We start from the raw sequence: 21,964 nt of genomic DNA on the forward strand, positions 1-21,964 counted from the left end.
CGCCTCAACATCGCCAGCCATCTTCTAGGCCGCTGGCTGGTCATCATCGCCATCGTGGACGCCCTCCTGAACGGTGTCGCCGCCGCCGCTGTTTCGCCTGCGTCGCCGCCGTTGCCCTCCGCACGGCCAGCCTCCGGACCTGCTCTGTCGCCGCCACTGCCTTCCGCGTGGCCGGCCCCTGGATCTGCTCTCTCGCCGCCACTGCCTTCCACGTGGCCGACCCCCTGAACTGTTTCACTCTGGGCTCTTGGGCTGGCAACCTCTGGGCCGGCCACCAGAGCTGTGTGAGCTTTCATGCTATCAGCCCCCGGGCCGGCCACTTGAAACTATGTTTCGGACTCTGCCCCCCTGTGTGCATTTTGGACATTTTGTTTGGATTCCTGGGGGGGCTCTTGTTTTGTTCTGTTCGGTTTCCGTTGTTCTGTTTAACAGTTACACATTTCATTATCCAGGCTCTGACTCTAAGTATTCATTTTAAAAATAAGAGAAGTCTAGGCTTTAATCCTAATAGATTCACTTCAACATTGAAAGAAATGTGTGGGAGTTAGGGTCCTTCTAGTGTCGCTGTTTAAAGGTAATTGGACACTTGGATGCATTGTACCTTGAAAAGTGAAGGCAGAGAAAAGGTAGATAGAACCCCAGGTGTCTGCAGTAAAAGTCTGTGGGAGCATCTCCAGGGAAAACACAAAGTGTCTGCTGATGTCTAAGACTTAAAGCAGTCATTCACCACATGGTTTTCAATTAGAATGATTAAATATGACTTTGGATGTGGATCTGTGCAATTATTCCCACACCCCTAAATTCTGCAGTAAAAATTGCTGCATTTTTATGGAACACTTTTCAATACTGCCGTAAATCCACTCCAATTAAAACTGAGTCTTGGCACATTAATACAGTATTCATTTCTTTATGTAGAACTGAATATGCTTAAGCTTAGACCCCGAAGTTAGAAAGAAAAAAAGGGGGGGGAGACATTTTGGACTGTGGCATAAAATGGAAATGCTGACTGCCTTTTGTTCTGTTGTCTGTCAAAATGCTCTGACACTGCTTCAATAACATTTAGGTCAGATGGTATTAGATGGTGAATCAAAATCTAATGGTACTTTTCAGCATTCACAATACCGTCAAATCTGACAAGATCCCCAACACCGCTGGCTGAAATTCCACCATCAAACCATGGCATAGCCTCCATTGTGTCGTGGAACACTTAGACGCACTTACATGTTTGCCTCAGCCAATGAAATTCATCACAACGAGATGGAGGACGGTGTGAGCGAACAGGAAGTCGGCGAAGGCTCTCTCTGGGGAGATGGACAGAAAATCTCATTTGTTCTGTGGGTTTATCTGGATGAAAAACTGAAAAACAAACAAGGGATTAAGTATCAGTACCTCTTTCACTTGCCAACTACTGCAACAACTGCAGTGGGGCTACAGCAGAGTTTTTTTTTTTCATGATAACTTAAATAGTTTTAAATATTAGGGTTAGTGGTTTAGAAGTTAAACACCAAAAGTCAGACAGCCTAATTTTTTCCACAATTTTCAGGTCGTTACCTGTTTTTGCATTTAGGAGGAAATAGGAAGCACAGATATTATGCAGTATAGCTGAAATAATTAACTGATTAGCTGATTGGTCAATGCAGACTGATAATTTCCATTTTTTGTCATCCTCAAAACACCACACCTCCATCACATTTATAAACCAAATAAATTCTCATACTTGTTAATGTCCAACATGATGAGTTGTAAAGCCCACCAATTTACCAATGGGCTTAAATTACTGACTTCTAGTAGCTATTTGAAGAGCCACTGGTATTGGAATTTATAACTGACGAGATATTAAAATCTGATAAAAAGTACTAATAGGAGAAACACCCTTTGACCATATTATGATTGCTGATGTTACATAGTGTGTACACCAGAGGGCACTCTGCAACTTCCTGTTGGCATCGCTTGTTTGTAATGCCACAAACAACAACAAGCTGACAGAAAAAGAAATTAGAGTTCACTAACAGCATCTTCTAGTGGTAAAAGTGCCACAGCAGCTATACACAGTTCAACAAATCACGTGGCAGTCTGAAGCGTGCATGCGTGAGGTTGTCTGTGTGTATAGTCGTGTCCAAATTCATGGGCTGCATCCTGCTGAGGACCCGGCCTTCGCGGTCTACGTGGGCCGGGTCCTCAGAAGGTCAGGTAGGCCGGAAGTAAACAGCTGTGGAATTGGACGGTCTAGCCTTCAGATTTGCGTCACCGCCGTCTCGGTGGAGTTTAATAAACTTGGCCGTCTGCTCCTTGCTATGTAAAATATAACAGGACACTGGCGTAAATTCTCGACCATCTCATACTTCTGTTTAATCAATTTTCTGTTTGCCGTTTATTCAGCTGTGTGAAAACCACCTGGGGGATTAATAAAGTTTTATTTTATCTAATCTAATCTAATAACTTTAATCTCAGCCAAACCGATTTACTCATAAACAAATAAAATACTGAAAAAGCCAAACAATAACATTTAGGTTGTCTAAGTGACTTACATATTATGTTTAACCAGAGTAGCGAAACTCCGCGGTGATCTGAGATTTATGTGCCGGGAGTTGTGCCATTCTCTGCGGCTTCAGTGACCCTTGAGCTCTCGGCTAGCTATCGAGCTGGTGGGTAACAGACGTCTCCGAAAACGTTGGAGCGCTTTTGCAAATATGCGATATCTTGATAAACCGAGCAGATATTTGAAGTTTACACACCCACATTCTCGCCTGAAAATATGTTAAAAGTTTATTTTGTGACCCAGAAAGATTAATAAGAGTAATATTAAAAACTTAGTAGCGGCCGCCATTGTTGAAAACTGGAATTGGCTGGGCCGCGCTATGAATTCTGGGATATGGCAGGCCACGAAGGACACACCCGACCCATCCTTCAAATTCGGGGAAAAGGAGGACAGCCTTCGGCGCGTCGCTGTGACATAATCGGCCTACAAATGCGTCCTCAGGAGGATGCAGCCCGTGAATTTGGACACGACCCGTATATGCATGTGTGTGGGTGTGTTTGTTAGACACTTCCTGACACCATATATGGCGTGACATCTCAAGTCACTCCATTTAGGCATGACCTTTAAACACAAAAGCAGAAGTAAGCAATCTTGCTAAACTTAGAAAAACAAGAACTCGTGGTTTCTTGTGTGCAATGAAATATTATAGCGATGAGACTGCTTCCTACATCTTATGTTAGCACTTCTAAACCCGAAAATAAAGCTGCTAATCGTCACGCTCTTTCTGCACAATGACAACCATATTAGGACACATAAAAGCAGTGGTTATATATATCTTAGCACAATCTCAAAAGCATCAACTCTAACATCCGTATTTTTAAAATTTTTATTTATTGTCCATTACAAACGCCAATAACAACACCTTTATAAATAAATTGATAAATCGATACTAGCGGCCACTTAAGGCTGGCTCCAAAAGCAAGTCAATGCCCATCTTAAAACCCCTAATTTTACTCTATTTAAAAAAAATGCTGGCTGTCAGCCAGGGATACGCCTCAGCCTCTTACTAGATACACCAATGGAATGAATTTCAAAATCCTACATCAACTGGTTCTCAAGTTATTACATTCACAAGATTTTCAGAAAACTAGACCTCTGACCACTAAACTTGAGGTCGAGGTCAGTAAGATTTAAACTTGTCCAAGACTTTTAGTAGATACACCTTTGGTATCAATCTGAAATTCCTACTTCACTTTGTTATCCAGTCATCGCATTCATGAGATTTTCAGAAAACGTGACACCGTAGTCACTGAGATTTTTAGTAGATACACCTATGGCATCTACCTATGGTGTTAATTTGAGACTGTTTCAAATTGACGCCTATTGATAAAATCGCTTCATTTTTGAGTTTTTACATTCACGAACATGGGTGCCCATGTCCAGCAGGGTGACAGCAATACTCCATCAGCCTTTTATGACGGAGGGGTAAAATGTTTTGAGCCCTGAACAAAAAAAACGTTTCAGCCTCAATGCATGGGTTCCCCTTCATAGCAGCTACACAGTGGGGTTTTTTCCGTCTCCATCTGTATAGTAAAAATTTCCAACATGTTTGCACTTTTGGTACCTTGAGCATTCTAATAAAATTGTATAACAACTAGTTCAAAACCTCTGCACACCTGAAGGGACGACAGCATCGGAGCAACAAACTTCCACAAAAACAACTAAACGGAATCCTTCACACTGTCTCAATTACAGATGAACTTGTATTTTATTGTGTTAATGGAATTACCTGAGAAATGAGCCTATCCAAAATAGACTTGGTTTGTGCTTCAGTTTTTAATGAGTGACATTCTGGTATTTAATTACTTAACAAACATGTGCTTATTCATGCTAACAGTTTGAACCAAGCTTGCTAGTGTTAGCTAATAACTTAGCCCACTATGCTATCATACAAACAATGTGATTGTTGGCTTTAAAAAAAAGAAAGAAAGAAAAAGAAATTAGTTTAAAAAAAACATGGCAGTTGACAAAACTAATATTTTGGCTTGGACATGCAGAGCCTACAAGTCAATAGTCAAAATCACTGTGTGACCATCTAACATTTACAGTCTTTGAGTCCATGGCCTTCCCATGCACCTGTGTTGGACATTCGTGAAAAGTTCAGGGCTACGGGAATGTATGAAAACTGCTTACTGCACATTTTCCTAGCTGCAAAATAAGCATCTGTGCAGCCTTAAAAATAATTAACCAATGTCACCCAAAAAGTTACTCGGGAAACCACGTGTATTCATTTAATTTTAATAAATAAATAAATAATCTGAAGTCACGCTACTAGTTTAGCATAGATAGCTAACTTGTGCCTGAGCACACTTACTGGATCACCCCTTTTTGTATAAAAAAAATGTAATAAAATAAAATCACCGGCAACACGTTTAATTGAATAAACATTTACCTGTGAGAATAAAAGAGCCCACGCAAGAGATGAAGCCCGAGAGAAAGCTATTGAATGGAAAGGTGCCGACGAGAAGACAGTAGAGCAGGGGTCGGCAAACTTTCTGATGACGAGTGCCATCTAAAATTTCCTCAGAAGTCAATGTGCCATATGAGTGCATTAGCAATAAATTTAATAACGCTCTATATTAACAGTTACACACTATATAGAACAACTTTATAGAATTATATTTGTTCGCAGATGTTGGCAGCTATCAGCGAATAGTTATCAGCTACTTTGAAACAAAAAAAGGAACTTTTATCCATAACAAGAACAGCACATGAACTGTAAAACGGAACATGCAAATGCTATTTATGGTCTCCTCACAACAATGATAAGAAAAATAAACTGGGTCAATATGGCATGTTTGTTAATACAGGGATACACATGTTAATCTGATCTCTGGTCTCCAGCTTTCAGACAGTTACCTGAGGACACTCTTCGTGTGAGAGAAAATCTGCTCACACAGATATGTAGAGCCAAATACTGTCAATAAGGCCTCTGCAATGTTCTGAAGACAGTTAAACTTGTCAGGTAGTGATATCCAGCAGGTGAAAATGCAAGCTCCATGAACACACACAGCTATGGATTCCAGCTGCGTTCATAGTTCTGCAAACTTTGACCCCCACAGAGCCGAGGTATTTATTTCAATCAGTTGCATTTGGATGTCGCATTAACTGGCATTAACTCAGCCAGTTAATGCGAGACAAATCCAGCTGCTCATTAAAGTTTTCTGGTTTGATCAGAAAATAAAACATTGGTCCATACAGGGTCAGTTTGACCCAGTATTTTGAGTTGTTATGTTTTGGTGTGTATTTGCATTTTGGATTCTTTTCTTATTATGATGATAATGATGATTATGACTCTATGTTTCAGTTATTCTTGTTTAGGGATTAGTTCATAGGTTTTGTTCTCATGTTTATTGCAGGTTTAGTTTAGTGTCTAGTCTGTCTCTCAGTGTCGTGTCTGCGTCTTTGTTTAGTGGTGTCTTGTTTCCTGTTTTACTCTGAAGGTTCATGTTCCTGTCTTATGTCAGTGTTTCTAGCTTTGTTCCCCCTGTCTCATTAGGTCTTATTCCTCCCAGCTGTGTTCCCCTTCTGTCTCTAATTCCTTGATGACTTCCTCAGTGTATTTAAGCCCAGTGTGTCTTTGTGTCAGTGTCGTGTCGTCTGTTAACATTCCTGTCATTCTAGCTACACGTCATAAGTCATAGTTTTTCAGTCTCTGTTCTGGTCATGTTCATAGTAATCTGCTCCTGTCATGTTCTCATAGCCTTTCATGTACCAGTCCAGAAGACTGTCCTTTGCTTTTTCATGTCGTGTGCGTAGCTCTTAGTTACAGTCCAAGTCTGAGTCTTAGTTTTTCTTAGTCTTTAGTTGTTTCCCAGTTTAGGCACTTTGTTTAGGTCATTGCCATAGTTTATGTTTGGTTCTTTTTGCTTTATTGTTTACCGGCCCTAATAAAGGCTCACTTTAAGTTCAGTAAACGTTTTGCCTCCTTCGTCTGTGTCCGCGCCTGGGTCCTCCAAACACCCTCCTCACGGTCTGCCCTCGCAGACCGTGACAGTAAGTCCCAAAAGCGCATTGTGAATTCTGTCTCGAGTCTACGGATGTATCCGTGTATTTCCGTGGTGCTGATGCTGTGCTGAGCGGAAAGCTCCTGAAGCTTTTGAAGTGTCAGAATGTGGAAAGCTAACAACGTCCCTTTTACCAGTAGGCAAAGTTATTTTTAGCCAATTACAAGTTGAATCTGGTAGTTGGGGTTGTTAGCTAAGATACCGTCATTAAGAAGAGGCACAACTAATGTGTCTATGCGAGCTGATTTGCACCGCCATTTATTTTTTGATGCATCTTCTCAGATTAATTCACTGCGTGTCGTGCCCAGGGCTGGACTGGGACAAAAAATCAGCCTCTGGCATTTTCACTAAAGACCGGCCCACCAGGTATTAAAGCCATAAAGCCTTTGAATGAAAACAAACGCTGTTGTGACAGTGATGTACAGTCTTGTTGGTATATTAATGATTTCTATATATTTTATGTCAGATAAAAACGTTGGTTGTAAGATTCAGATAATTATTTAATAAAAGCCAGACATTTTAAATGAGAATAAGAAAGAAAAGTATTTCTTTGTGCCCCCCTCTCCCTGTTAATGCCCTACCTGGCCCCCTGGCAACACTTTGCTAGACCCGCCCCTGCACAGTTACCAGCTGTCAGCTACATAGAAAAGGATCCTGGTGTTATTTGTCTCTCAGAAACAGTTCATAACTTCCCTTCAACTCATTCATGTCACCTAAAAGGTAAACCTGTTTCTCCATCACCTGTTCAGCTCTGATGATTCAGTAAGGACATCTCCTGGTTTCATCTTCATGTTTCCCTCTCATCACATAACCAAACCGACATCATGACCAGCAGCTTTTACAGCTGTGGCTCCAGCAAACATCAGCTGATACTAGAAATTAATATTAAATAAATTCTAACAGCAGCTGATCAAACGTGCTGCTGTTGTTTAACGCGACATCATTTCATGATTGAAGTAGGAACAGGAGAGAGCGGGGGAGAGAATGAGAGAAGAAGAGGCAGCTGTGCAGCAAAGACACAGAATAAATCCAGCTTTGTGTCTTTTTCATTGTAGCTGAAGTCCGGGACAAACTGTGTTCCTTTTCAGCTCAATACGAAATGCGTAATATTTTCTCTGAATACGAGACGATTCCGTCTTTTTACCTGACGGTTGGCAACTCTACTAACTAACCTTATGAATAAAATAAAGTTCACTATCAGTAACATCAAAGCACAAACCCAGCTGTATAGAAACTCAGTCATGCTAGCTTACGCAGTACGAGTTATTGTAACTGACTGTAAAAAGTCAGCACAACGAAAATAAACTCCACCTAAACTTGGTTTATATCTGACCCAGATAGACTGCAGGTCATAACTTCTTACCTGAAGTTCAGTTCACCTGACACTCGGACCGAAGGCCGCCTTGGGTCTCTCCTCCTCCTGCTTTCCCTTCCCTCATCCACCTGCTGGCCTCTGTGGAAGCTCCGCCATAGCCACCACCAAACAACTGACTTATTTTTACACATCTGCCAGCATCTGGCCAATCCACCACCTTTCATTGTTTATACCGTTACTAAAAGAAAAAGAAAAGTCATGACCCATAACAATGAAAAATCACCATCGATGGTGGGCCGGACTCAAATGTTACTGAACTTCTCCAGCTATGGTCGTGCCATCAGTTAACCCTTTGCGTGCCAGCCGTAGCACGTGTGCCCAGGGTTGCCGACCCCTGACGTATTGTAAAAGAGTTAGTAATTTATTTTATTACTACCTGTAATTTATTGCAGTTTACGTCTATTTGCTTAATTGTTTACTAAATATTTGAGGTGTGAAATAAACTGCAATGGAGTTTGAAAACAAAATATGGGTGTGCGTGGTTAGAGGATGTGTTTGTGCGGGGGTGTTTAGGTGGTGGTGGGGGGGGACATTTTTCTTTTAAAACAAAGGGGGGTTAGCAAAAAAAGTTTGGGAACCACTGTCTCAACCTGTAAGAGAGACTTCAGTTCTTACATGTCAGGAGGAAGGGGACTGATCCTGCATGGATCTTTTACTTGAAAGTGTAAAACGGGAAGTGAAAAATAAATGTTGTTGTTTTTGTTTTTTTGTTTCTTTGGCTGTTTCTTCATTCATGCTTGTTCACTTTCAGTACTTGTACCTGACCATCTTCAGAGGAATGTGTTTTTATTTTTGTTAAGTCACCTAACAATGAGCTGTGACTCATTCACTCATTAAAAAATGTTGACGTCACCTGGTAAGAATACGTAGTTGATTGTTGTTCATTTGCTGTATCATATGTTTGAAAACCCACTTTTATTCCTTGGCTTTTAAATCAGAATGAGTTTGTATTACTTTTATTTATCTTATTTCTCACTCAAATCTTCTAATTTTATGATTCTTTTTATTAACTCTTGTCATATCTCCCTATGTTTTTATTTCTTTTAATTATCTTAATTGTACAGCACCTTGGTCAACGGTTGTTGTTTTAAATGTGAAATTTGACTTTAACTATATGCTATCATTTTTTTTTAATGCAGTTGTGAACTTTCAGAAGAGGTTCAGTAACATTTGAGTCCGCTGATCTAATTTATGGTTTTGATTAGAAAGAAGTAAATACAATATTTTAGCTCTTTCTTGTTTTCTAAATTCTGTCTACTGCCTTTTATCCACAGAGTCCAACATTGTTCATTTTGGGAAAAATACTGGCGTCCAAAGTGATGGAAGAGTGTTTGCTTTTGTTGTTCTTGTGTTTTTTCTTTGATGAGCGTAACCAATATGTATAATAATAATGAAAGTACTTTGTTGTGTCTCTTTTTCCATGTCAGTTGCTTTAATCATGTAAAATCCCTTTTTATCTACTTGCATTTTTTTGTCCATTCTGGGTTTCCTTTTTTAATCATTTATAGTTATTAATATTGAATCGTTGCTTCCTTTTACGCAATCACACTGGCATAATGTTGACAGGAAGCAGGTTTGAACTGGTTTCACAGGCATCACTTTTACGAAGACTTTTTTAATTTAACTCAAAAAATCTGTTCTGTATTTTATCCGGTGCTTTTCACATCAGTTAGGGAGGATGCCTCAGTGTTTGAAGTCATATCAACCATTAACTTGACCCAAACTAGTTGAGACTGGAATATTTGAAGTTATCATAATACCTTTCTTAACAAAACAGGCAGGTTGTACTCCTTACTTCCAGAATGGAGAAAGTATATTGTTTGTTATGTCAGATTAATCTGCTTTGAAAATCAACAAAGAAATAGTTTGTTAGTTTGTTGAATCCCGAGAATTCCAGACTTTATATTTAAGTGTGTTACACGTAAATAAGGCTTGCATATTTGTGAGCAGCACAACAGGAACAGTTAGCAAGGCTAAAAACATGGGCGTAACAGCCACGTGAGAAAACGTTTACAAGATGATTTATCATTCTGTCATTGTTCCTGACAGCTGTGTTGGGGATCAGGGGAACACGTGTGGAGTTTCACTTTAGGCCTTTAGGAGAACCAGGAAGTACTTTAACACCAAACTGTGATTTTTTTTCTGGTAGTTGTAAGGGAAGTAAGTCAACTAAGCCAAATAAAACTTCACTAAAAACTGAAAAATTAATGCTAATAGCTCAAACAAATAAAACTGTGTCATCCAACTGGAAGTGAACTTTGACGTCCACATGAGCTAATCCTTGTGTTTGTCACTCTTTTCACTACGTGGCCTGAATTCCCAAAGCCTCATTCTTCCTTCTCATCAAGGATTTGGTAAGCATGTCTGTCATGTTTTGTCTGGTGAGCGTAGGAGAAGCCTAACCAGACAGGCAGGAATAAAGAACCTGTCTCCTACACAGTGCCAGGAAGAGTCTGTTGCTGAAGGAGCTGCTCAGGGCCTCCGCAGTATCATGCAGGGGGTTAGCAGTGTTGTCCATAATAAACCTTTGCTTGGCTAACATCCTCCTCTTTGGAGTCTAGGGGACTGGCCAAGACAGAGCTGGCCCTCTTTACCAGTCTGTTATACCCACAGCACTGTTCAGTATATTTATAGATAGCACGTGAAGAGCTGAATAACAAAAAATACCAGGAAGTTTTACACCAGCAGTTTCACCTGTCATCTCTTTTGGGCTAACTGTTTTAGAAAATTACTGGAAACCAAAATTGTCATTGTAAAAATGACTTGCACCTTCCTAGTTCAAAGTGCAATGCTGTGACAGCGTGCCAGGTTTACACACGTGCATATCGGCAACGCTCGTGCAGAGAACAAGCATGAACAATAGAATTAATACTTATTGTACTGGAAGTGTGAAACACGTGAGTTTGGTGTGGCATTCAGCTGAAAGGTTAAACAGGACGCGTCCAGCGGGAACCTGAATGAGTCATGACACAGTATGAGTGTGACCCAGTGAAACAAAACAGAGCAGAGTAGGAACAGTGATATTTCTAACAGAAGCAGGAGCTGTAGCACCTCATTTCTTCTTCTACATAAACTAGGAATAATTGAAGCTTTAACAGATGCTGCTATCAGGGAGCCAGTCTGTGTGCTGGCTGCTGATGGTGTTTATTGTCTTTATTTGGGTGTGTTTATACCGATATGCCACTAATGCAATTACTGTAAATGACCTGAAAAGCATTCCTGCATATTTTTAGCTGGCTATGTATCACATAGGAGGGATTAGAAAAATCCAGCTCTGACCTGGGAATGATTCATCCCAACAACCATGGGTGTGTTCATCAAGGCCTCTGTGACACAGAGCTTCCTCGAATGAATTACTCTGTTTACAGATTTAAAATTACTACAAACTTAACAATGAAAGATTTTACGATTTGTGGACTGGATCAACAGTCAGGTACGACACATGCTGCGTACTCGGTCTCTCGCATTTAGATCAGGCAATGAGACGGAGTACAAAGCTGCGAGGTATGGACTGAGGAAGGCCATTACAGCGGCCAAGAGGCAGTACAGAGAGAAGCTGGATGGCTTCTATTCTTCTGCTGACCTCGGGCAGATGTGGCAAGGCTTGCAGCACATCACAGAGTTTAGGGCCGCCATCAGCACCATCAGCTCTGCAGGCAGTCTGCTAGATGACCTCAATGTATTGAGGCAGCAGGACCAGATAGCATCCCGGGACGGGTCCTTAAAGCATGTGCTAATAAGTTGGCTGATGTTCTCACTCCCATATTCAACCTCTCCCTCAGCCAGAGTACCGTCCCCACATGCTTCAAGACCACAACAATCATCCCTCTTCCCAAGATAATATAAGATAACATAGTAATTTTTCCACATAAGGTCATCTTACATATTAAACCAGCATATTAAGCTCATAGCTCTTTTGCACACAAATCTATTTAACACTTCAATTTTTGTCTCCATTTATTTACTATTTGTATTTCCATTGTTCTAGTTCGATTTGTACATTTTAACCGGCATCTAATAATGGATTGGATTTATATAGCGCTTTTCAAGGCACCCAAAGCGCTTTACAATGTCACTATTCATTCACTCTCGCATTCACACACTGGTGGAGGCAGCTACAGTTGTAGCCACAGCTGCCCTGGGGCAGACTGACAGAAGCGAGGCTGCCATATCGCGCCATCGGCCCCTCTGGCCAACACCAGTAGGCAGTAGGGTAAAGTGTCTTGCCCAAAGACACAACAACCAGGATCGAACCGGTGACCTTCCGGTTACAGATGCGCTTCCCAGCCCCCTGAGCCACAGTCGCCCATCTGTGTGCGGACAGCAGAGAAAGAATTTGCACAGAGAAATGCTTTTCTTTATACACATGACAATAAACGCTTTGAAGCTCTTGAATCTTGAACTGCTTAGTACAGGGACACAGTTGACAACAGGGTCCAAAGACTCTGGCAGGGGTGGGGATATGAATTTTCCCACGGGGTCACATGAGAAGCTGGGACAGTTGTTGAGGTCTGCACTAATAAGCTTGTATACAGCGGCCCTCCACAACAGTCCCAGCTTCTCATGTGACCCCGTGGGAAGATTCACTCCCCATCCCTGCTCTGGAGACTGTGCCATTGACCTCCTTTGGGTTTTGTCTTAAACTATATTATTTACATTAAGGAATTATATACCTGATCCCTCAAAGCATTGTTTTTTATACTCTAATTAAGTTTATATTGCTGAATTTAGGCCTATTTTTGTAGCCCACAAATAAATATTTTCTGTTTGAATCCTTTTCATGTTGATCATAAAAGGAAACGTATGTCCAATGAAAGACAATAGGAAGGTAGATTATTTCTGCACCAAAGCGCACGTTGTTGTCATTCCCAGCCTGTATTTATTAATTGCTTGGATTTAATCTGTAGTTAAATTGATAACTGCATACAAAAACATTTGCAACAGCGAACAGCAATTAAAGTGTAGAGTAAATACCAGGAAAAGCTAACAGGGAGAACAAGAAAAACCGGTATAACTCGTTGGGAAACTCCACTGTGGGAGGAACTTTGTACCATGTTTTATTTTATAGAGAGATGACCGTGTTTTTGTGGACATTCGTTCTGCGTTCATCACATCTTTCAAGGACCGTCTGCCTACATGACCTAAACAAGTAAGTGATTATTTATACCAACCAGACAGTGTAGGGATAAAAATACATGAAACAAGACATCAGCTGCCTTTTCTTCAAGATAGACTGACTTTTGATCCAAATATTGACGGCAATATTTTTCAATAGAGGCACAGAAGCATTTCTTTGATTTTAAATTTGACTACAAAGAAAATTATTGTAGTCAATAATTCAGTCAATGAAAAGTCTGAGATTTTCTCCTTCTATTGCCTCTTTCACAGCCCATTTTTTTGATCTCTTTACTGGTAAATCCATTAGATTCATAAAAATGTAACAATATGTTGCCACTAGGACCTTCAGACTCTGTTTGTGAACCCTTGTATATTTGCAGTCTGCAGATTGAACTTAAACATAGTTGTTGTCTTAGAAGCATCTGAAATAAATCTGTCCACTTTTCTCTGCGCTACAGCACGATGAGCTTTCATGTGTTTTGCCCTTTTCTGTGAAATATAAGTGAAAAGGGAACACTGGAGGCTTTACTTTGATCTTATGTTTAAAAATATCCTTTAGTCTTCTTGGTTTGCCATTTAGATTTTTTAAACTTAGATTTATAAACCTGTATCTTTACAATCTGACCTAAAGAGTTTAAATCCCATAGTGTACAGAAGAATTTCAACATGTGTGGGTAACAAAATGTTATTTCTCTGTCAGAAACATGGCCTCCACATTGTCTGAAGAGCAATTTCAGTGCAGCATCTGTTTGTACAGCTTCAAAAATCCTGTCTCTATCCCGTGTGGGCACAATTTCTGCCTGGAGTGCATCAAACGTTATTGGGATGTGGCGCATAAGTCGGATTGTCCGCTGTGCAAAGAATCCTTCAGAAGTCGCCCCGAACTCAGGGTGAATTGGGCCTTAAAAGAAATCACTGAAAGATTTCAAAGGTTGGTTGACTGTAACTATACTATAGTGCTTTATTTCAACGTTTTAGCACATTTGATTGAAACTAATCAGATGTACATCATCATCTTAAAGCTTGTTAAAGGAAATGCCAGGATTCAAACCAAACAGACCCATCATTCCACAACAGCCATCCAGGTCTGTAGAAGAGAAGGAGATCAAGATCAAGGTGGGAGAAAGAAGTGGTTAAATATAACAATGCTCATGGATTATCTTGTAAGGAACTCCAGATAATCCAAGATGTAAAATACATGTTTTCGACTTCAACCTCTGCAGACTCAGATAAAGAAGACCCAAGAGCAGTATCAACAGATGATCCAGACCCGAATCAGAAAGACCGAGGAGATCAAACAGTCAATGGAGCTGAGCAAAGTGAGCATCGCTTTTTAATCATTTACAGACATGAACATTTCTCGGCCTGTTTGCTCTCAAAGAAACAAAACTTCAACTAATTTGTTTGTAGAAGCTCACACCAGAAGAAAAACAGCAGTGTTGTTCTGCTTCATGTAGACTGTATTTAAAAGACAGAGGAGACTCCCCCTGCTGGTCTATTTAAAAAAATGCATTAGCTTCACTTTTCAAGCCTGGAATCCACTTTTGGCTTTTATTTGTAGTTTATCCTGCTATTATATACATGCAGAGTGTAAGTAACCTTGTGCACAAAAGACTCTGATTACAGGGCAGAGTAACTATAGAACTATAGAAACTCAAAAGCTAAAATCCTTGCATATCTTCTAACGTCAGGATTACTTCAGTCAAAGTATTTTTCCATCTTTAGTAATTCATATATGGCAGCGTGGCTCTGTTTTAAGAGCTCTTGTGATCTTTTATTAGTTGTTTTTATTGATATAATAAACCTTCATTATGTAGACATACAGAGACATGGAAAAGCAGGGCTGGAGGTGGGTTGGGACAATAGATCAACTGTTATCAGAGGACTGCAGGCTGGTCTCACTGAGATCATCTTCTTTTTGAAGTTATGTCTTCTTTTTGGGGGAAATGTGTTAAATTATGGGCATATTAATAAGAATCATCGTACATAAGCAGTTTTTCCCTAAGTTTAATTTCTTTTGCATTTCATTGAAGAAGGGGTAGCAAAGTACAAAGATGGTGCATTTTAACATATTTCACATATTAATTAAACTCTTTTCATATCTGCAGAGAAATAAAGAAAGAGAGATACAGGCCAGCGTTCAGGCTGCCACAATGATGGTAAGTGCCATTGAGAGAAACCAGGCTTTGCTCATCGAGGAGATCGAACGGAAGCAGGAGGTGGCTGAGAAGAGAGCAGAGGAGCTTCTCAAGGAGATCAGCCAGGAGATCAATGAGCTGCAGAAGAGACGCAGTGAGCTGCACCTCCTGGAGCACATTGAGAACCCAGTTCAACTCCAGCAGGTCAGAATCAGTATTTATGTTTAATATTTCTGCGCAGCCAAGCAAGTTTAAAGCATCTAAAGCGATTGTAATATGATATGAATACAAACCGGCCTGTCTGCTTGTTAGTGAAATCATTTATTTGTGCTCATTTCTGTCACTGATGCTGTTTTAGAACTTTTTACGTCTGGATGCTCCGATGTCCGTCAAGCACTGGGCTGATGTCAGAGTCCAATCGGAGAGCTACGCACGGACTGTGAGGAGAAATTTCTCCAAACTGGTCGACATCTGCCAGGAACTGGAGAGGAAGCTGTGTGCAGAGGGTCTGTAATCCTTATGATGACATGACATTATAGTCTCTGATTTTAGAACACAAGACTTTCTTTGCATCACCGGTTCCTTTGGTTTTATCATAATCCTGCCACTTTTTGTATTGCATATATATTTATATCATATTTTACACTATAAGTCTGCACATAACTAACTTTAGTGATACACTTAGGGTCCAAAAATAAATCTTGTAACATTCGCTAAAATATTAGTGAATATTTTAATTGTTCTACGTTAATGTTTAATGACACTAAAATGACAGTTTCTTTTCTGATCTTTTGCAGAGGTAAACAAGATGAATAAATATGCAGGTATGTGTATGGATATGATATTTATATTGTGATTACGTTATATGGATTACACAAGACTGAAAATTTGTCACCATCATATCTAATAAAGACTCTTACTGATGTCAGTAGAAAGAAAGTGGCTCTTCACACTGATTCAAATAATCTTTATACATGTACATGATTCAGAATACAGATACTCTGTTGCCAAAAAAGGTGACTTCAGTAATAATATGCTTCAAAACAACAGGGTTATTTTTTCATATTATTTCTTTAATCCTGAAAAATATGAATAAATCTGAAATAGCAAATCTTTTTATGTGTTTTTTTTCTGTTTCTGTCTCCAGTGGATGTAACTCTGGATCCTGCTACTGCTGCTGGCTGGGTGGTCCTGTCCCCGGATAATAAAAAGGTGAGCTTTAATTATCAGCTGCATGATTCCTGACTGTAACACCTTAACAAGAGCTCGGAGTTAAACAAAGTCTTGTCCTGCTGTAAAAAATGATCCAACAAAGTGTTGATACATGTGCAGCTGTTTGTATAATTAAGTGTAAAGTCATTTGCTTAGTTAGTTATACACACCAGTTCAGTTTAGCCCTGTAATATTATTGGGAAAACACTTATTAAAACACCTATTACTGGGAAATTGCATTTCTTGTCTGTGAAATTAGAGTCTGTGAATTACAGACAACAGCTAATGGATGACAAATATTATGCAGGAACTAAAATGACGGAAACTAGTGGATCAGAAGTCAGGAAGATGCAAAATAACGACAAGTACGGCATCAGTAGTTGTTGTATGAATGTGATCGTGGCAATCCACAGGTGAGCATGAGCTACCAGCAGTGGAGGACCCCGCTACCTGACGACCCCCGCAGGTTCGACTCCTGCGTCGCCGTGCTGGGAAAACAAAGCTTCACATCTGGGAAACGTTACTGGGTGGTTCAGGTAGGATAAAAGGATAAAATAAATAACTGCTAAACAGCTTATAGTCGTGATCAGTGTGAATATTATCCAAAGTGGAACACAACAGCTTTATTTAGAGTAAGATTTGGATTAAAATACACCAAAGAAAATTACACATGAACACCACGACACAACCTGTGACTAGGACTGTATAATGTATATGATCTAAACAAGCAGGAAAATAAAACTCTTTACGCCCCCTGGTGGCTACATGATGTTCACTTCTGATTTTATATCTGCTGTGTTTACTCTCAGTAATTTATTATCATTTAAAAAGCAACCTAAAGAAATGAAGCTCTACTCTGCAGTTTAGCATCATTTTGTCCTTCTTTGTGTTTCAGGTTGGGGATAAAACAGACTGGGATCTTGGGGTGGCCCGGGAGTCCATCAACAGGAAGGGCGCCATCACAGTTCGCCCTGATAACGGTTACTGGTCGATATGCCGACGTAACGGGAGTAGCCTGTGCGCCTGCGCTGGGCCCGCCGTCACTCTTCACCTTAAAGAAATTCCTCAGAAAGTCGGTATATTCCTGGACTATGAAGAAGGCTCGGTGTCCTTCTACAACACAGAGGCAAAGACTCACATTTATACTTACAGCGGGCTCACTTTCACTGAGCCGCTGTATCCGTACTTTAACCCCTGCATACATGACAACGGGAAGAACACGGCCCAGCTGGTTATCTGCCCGATCGAGGCTGGGATCACTGTAGACACTTCAGCACGTTGAGCGAGAGACTCGGAAGATCCTTTTTAAAACCTCGAGAGCATCCACATTCATTGTCTGGATAAGTTGTAATCTGTAAATGCAAACAAAAGGCACTGGGAGCAGAACGAAAGACCAAGAACAGGAGAAAATATTCTTCTCCCAAGTGTAAAGCGAACACCCTGAATATTATCCTGGTACAGACTGCAAGCCCAAGCTTAGCTCCTGCAAGGTGTTTGGACATATTATTTATTTATTCCAGTCAAAAGCTATAAGTTAACCACGAGGTTTGCTAATGTCTCTTAATCTTCCTGATGATAATATTTATAAAGAGGTTTTTAAAAAGAGCTAAAGACCCAAGCAAGGGTTCATCTGAACCATCCACTTATGTCTACTAAGGTAGGACAAATGTATGTAAATGAGGATAAAACTGGTTTAGGAACTATAAGATGCACCTATACACGATCACTATGATGGATAGCACTGCATGAATCCTGCCTACATTTTTACACTACTCATTCTTTGGCAATTTATCAATATGGTATAACTTATATTATAGCTCAAGACCTGATTTAAAAGAACTTTATGAATCCAACTTTGTTTGGATCTTTAGTTTAAGATCAGGGACACGTCACATAATTGCATGGTCTTATGAGTTCAGAGGTGCATGTCTGTTTTTAGTTGGTGGCACGTAGATCATAGTACCACAATAGTATATTAACATCAGTATATCTTGTGCATGTAAGACATTGAGTATATATAATTTCTTATCATTATTGTAAAAATTTGGATTATTGTGATGTATTTAAGCTGAAATAAATGTGAACTGAATCCCTGAGAGTCTGCTGTGTTCTTTTAACTTTTTATCCCAACACAGAGTTTAGACAAATTCTAAAGTTAGAATTAGAAAATGGAGCACAGAAAACAAATCTATTGTGCGGAGTGCAAAAAACACTATCAAAATATTCCCCCCTTTTTTTAAGATTAGACAACCTTTATTAGTCCCACACGTGGGAAATTTGTTTTGTTACAGCAGAAAGTGGACAGTGCAAAGTTACATAGAAAAAATTAGAAAAACACTGGAATAGGATAAGAATAAGATACTGTACACAACTGTACACAATAGAATAAAATAAAATACTTTATACAATAGAATAAAATAGAATACAAATGCTATATACAACTGAGTATAATACAACGATGCCAGAAAAGAATATTGCACTTAGTGTTATTGCACATGTGTAGATGTGTGTGTTTGATCGGTTGAAGTCTTTGTTGAGGAGTCTGACAGCAGATAGAAGGAAAGACCTGCGGAGTCTCTCCGTCCCACACCGTGGGTGCCGCAGCCTGCCACTGAAGGAGCTGCTCAGTGCTGTCAGAGTCTCCTGCATGGGGTGGGAGATGTTGTCCAACAGGGATGACAGCTTAGCCACCATTCTCCTCTCACTCACCACCTCCACTGGGTCCAGAGGGCATCCTAGAACAGAGCTGGCCCTGCGGATCAGCCTGTTCAGTCTCTTCCTGTCCCCGGCAGAGATGCTGCCATCCCAGCAGACCACACCGTAAAACATGGCTGAGGCCACCACAGAGTCATAGAAGGTCTTCAGCAGTGGGTCCTTCACTCCAAAAGACCTGAGTCTCCGCAGCAGGTACAGCCTGCTCTGCCCTTTTCTGTAGAGAGCATCTGAATTATGAGTCCAGTCCAGTTTATTGTTCAGATGAACACCAAGGTACTTGTAGCTGTCCACAGCCTCAATGACCATACCTTGGATGTTCAGTGGTTGTAGTGGAGGATATTTGTGCCTGTGGAAGTCTGTGGGACTCTCCCCAGCCTCAGGCTCAGGTTGAAGATGGGCTCCATCACCCCACACAGTTGGTCTGTGCAGGACCTGACGACCCTTGAGCTGATGCCATCTGGACCCGCTGCCTTCTAGGCTTTAATCCTCCTCAGTTAAATTTTGATGGCAGCAGCACATCTTGAAAAAGTGAATAATCACTGAGTCCAATTCTTGACTGCAACTGCATTTCACTGTATTTTTTTTTTTTTTTTACAGTGACAATAAAGAACCTAAAATCTTGAATGGCAAAAGACAAAATCAAGAGAAAAAGAAAAGACAAACTCAAAGGCACAGAGTAATTCAAGAGATAGATGGCTGCATTATGGAAGCAGTTAGAGTCGGAAAAACGCCATCCAAATGTAGAAAATCAAGATAACCACATTAGTGAAGGAGAACTCAAAGCAAGACAGATGACCAACTACAAAAGGAAAACAGGAAATGGCCCAAAAGATAATAAGCACAAAGTCATGACACACTGTTCATAGTACAAAAGTAATACTCTGGAAACAAAAAACAAGTAACTCCACAAACAAAATCCTAACTACAGCATTAGCAACAATAAATCTTTCAGATACTAGAATGTAAGCAGGATCAAACTAAGAAAAAATACAATTAAAACAAAAAGAAAAACAGCGACTGTAAGGTTTACATTGTTGGGTTGTCATTTATGCTTAGAAATATATATTGATATATTCTTAGAAATTAATAATCATTTAGAAATATATAGTTGATTGCATATTGAAAGAATGTCTCATCCTAGAGGGTAACAACTCTGTGTAGCGTGAAGAGGGGAGTGTGTTCACTCCTCTTCAGAGTGTTCTGGCATAGATCACACACCTCCTAGGGTCATGAGAGAGGTCGTATCTTCTCTCATTGATATATGGTATAGCAAACACACCTATATCTGTTTGAGTGTAAGAGCCTAATAATTTTTAAAAATATTTCTTCACTCACGGGCCGTAAGCAGGGGTGACATGGGCCGCGAGATAGAGAGACAGGCATTAGAGCCTCTTATTGTGTGTTTTGCTTGGGTTTCCACCGGCGTGGAATTACCAAAAATAGAGAGACCATAGCCTAACATAGGAAACAGGAAAATACCGCCATGTAATCCATTTATTTCAACAAAGTAACTGTATTCTGAATATCACCTATTAAACGGTAACTGTAACGGATACATTTACTCATATTTTGTATTTTAAATACGTAACGCCGGTACATGTATTACGTTACTCCCCAACACTGCCTGTTGATGAGATCTTGTGCCGCTCCTAAAACACTGGTATCCCTAAATTTAGCAAATATTAGCTTCAGGCTAGCTTGCTACGACGGATAGGCTAAGACCAGCATTTTACCACAACTTCACCAGATGTAGCTAAAAAAACTAAACTAATGTCCAGTCCAGTGGGACAGCAAGGAAAGATGACAAAAAATGATTACTTACCTGCAGTTTAGAGGGTCAAGCTGAAATTGAAGCAGCCATTGAAAGACAGGAAGAGAGAAAGATGGCAGCTTGGTCAGCACTAGTGGCCTCTATAATGTATGCAAATACATGCGGGTCGGAAGCCCCGCCCCCAGACGCCAAAACAGTGCCAGCAGATTGAAACTGAAAAATGGATTGAAACTGAAAAAAAAAATTGTAAGCGAAAACAAAAAATTTACAGCTTCAATTAATTGTTTTTTTACTATCAATTTTTTTTTTCAGTTTCAATACAAGATTTTTCAGTACATTTATTTCAGTTACAATATTTTTTTTCAGTTTCAATATTTCTTTAGGTTTCATTTCAAGGTGGCATCGTTCTGTAGAAGTTCAGTTCACCTGACACTGTTCCAGATTAACTGGCGTCGCAGATTAACTGGCTTTGGTCGAACAGATGTGTGGCAGACTTGCGTTTCAGGAGCTGCTACCGACAAACCAGCAAAAAAAATGCCAAATGTGTCATCTGTGACACTTGTGAGAATACCTTAAACACACTCCGTCAGTCCTGTTGCTGTTGAACAACAAAATGTTTAAAAATGTCGCGAGTGTACCTGGTGATATTCTCATGCACGACGCGCTCGCGAAAACAGCAAACAGTTAACACCACGCCGATATTGTTCACAGGACAGCAAGAATAAACGATCGGGAGAATCTTGTCGTCGTTATCGTTCCCCTCGTACGTTTTATTACTCTGATTTCAGCGTTTTTGCCGCACAACTAAACGTGCAGTTTACTTTGTGTGCACTCAAATGGAGTTGAGTCAACTAGCTCCACCTGTGACCGAGTGCCATAGCCTACAGCCAGATTAACTTGTGACACACATCTGCACCTGGCTCTATCGCCACGTTTGAATTCGTTCCAAGCACAATACATTTGGAACTTTCTATTTTGCCTGTTTCTGTGTCTTGCAAATAAACCTTTAAAATAAATGAAATGGTATTATGTATTTATTTTTGGCCTACATCATTAAGAAATGCCAAATTATATACACAAAGTTATAGA

At 40.1% G+C, this 21,964-nt stretch overlaps 1 protein-coding gene and 1 pseudogene across 1 annotated transcript; one reads left to right on the forward strand and one right to left on the reverse strand.

Annotated features, from left to right (window-relative positions):
• Nucleotides 1-1,227: 1,227 nt before the first annotated feature.
• On the reverse strand, nt 1,228-11,446 carry LOC146390719 (dolichyl-diphosphooligosaccharide--protein glycosyltransferase subunit DAD1-like; annotated as a pseudogene).
• Nucleotides 11,447-13,187: 1,741 nt separating this feature from the next.
• Nucleotides 13,188-18,453, forward strand: LOC146390720 (nuclear factor 7, ovary-like). Its single transcript, XM_084923722.1, has 9 exons — nt 13,188-13,970; nt 14,062-14,155; nt 14,263-14,358; nt 15,148-15,381; nt 15,536-15,683; nt 15,975-16,001; nt 16,325-16,389; nt 16,803-16,925; nt 17,285-18,453. Exons 1-9 carry the CDS (start codon nt 13,744-13,746, stop codon nt 17,669-17,671), a joined length of 1,401 nt encoding a protein of 466 aa, XP_084779848.1. The 5' UTR covers nt 13,188-13,743; the 3' UTR covers nt 17,672-18,453.
• Nucleotides 18,454-21,964: the final 3,511 nt, after the last annotated feature.

Source organism: Perissodus microlepis, chromosome 3 (assembly GCF_051167445.1).
Source record: "Perissodus microlepis isolate ML-2025 ecotype Zambia chromosome 3, ASM5116744v1, whole genome shotgun sequence".
NCBI classification, from domain to species: Eukaryota; Metazoa; Chordata; class Actinopteri; order Cichliformes; family Cichlidae; genus Perissodus; species Perissodus microlepis.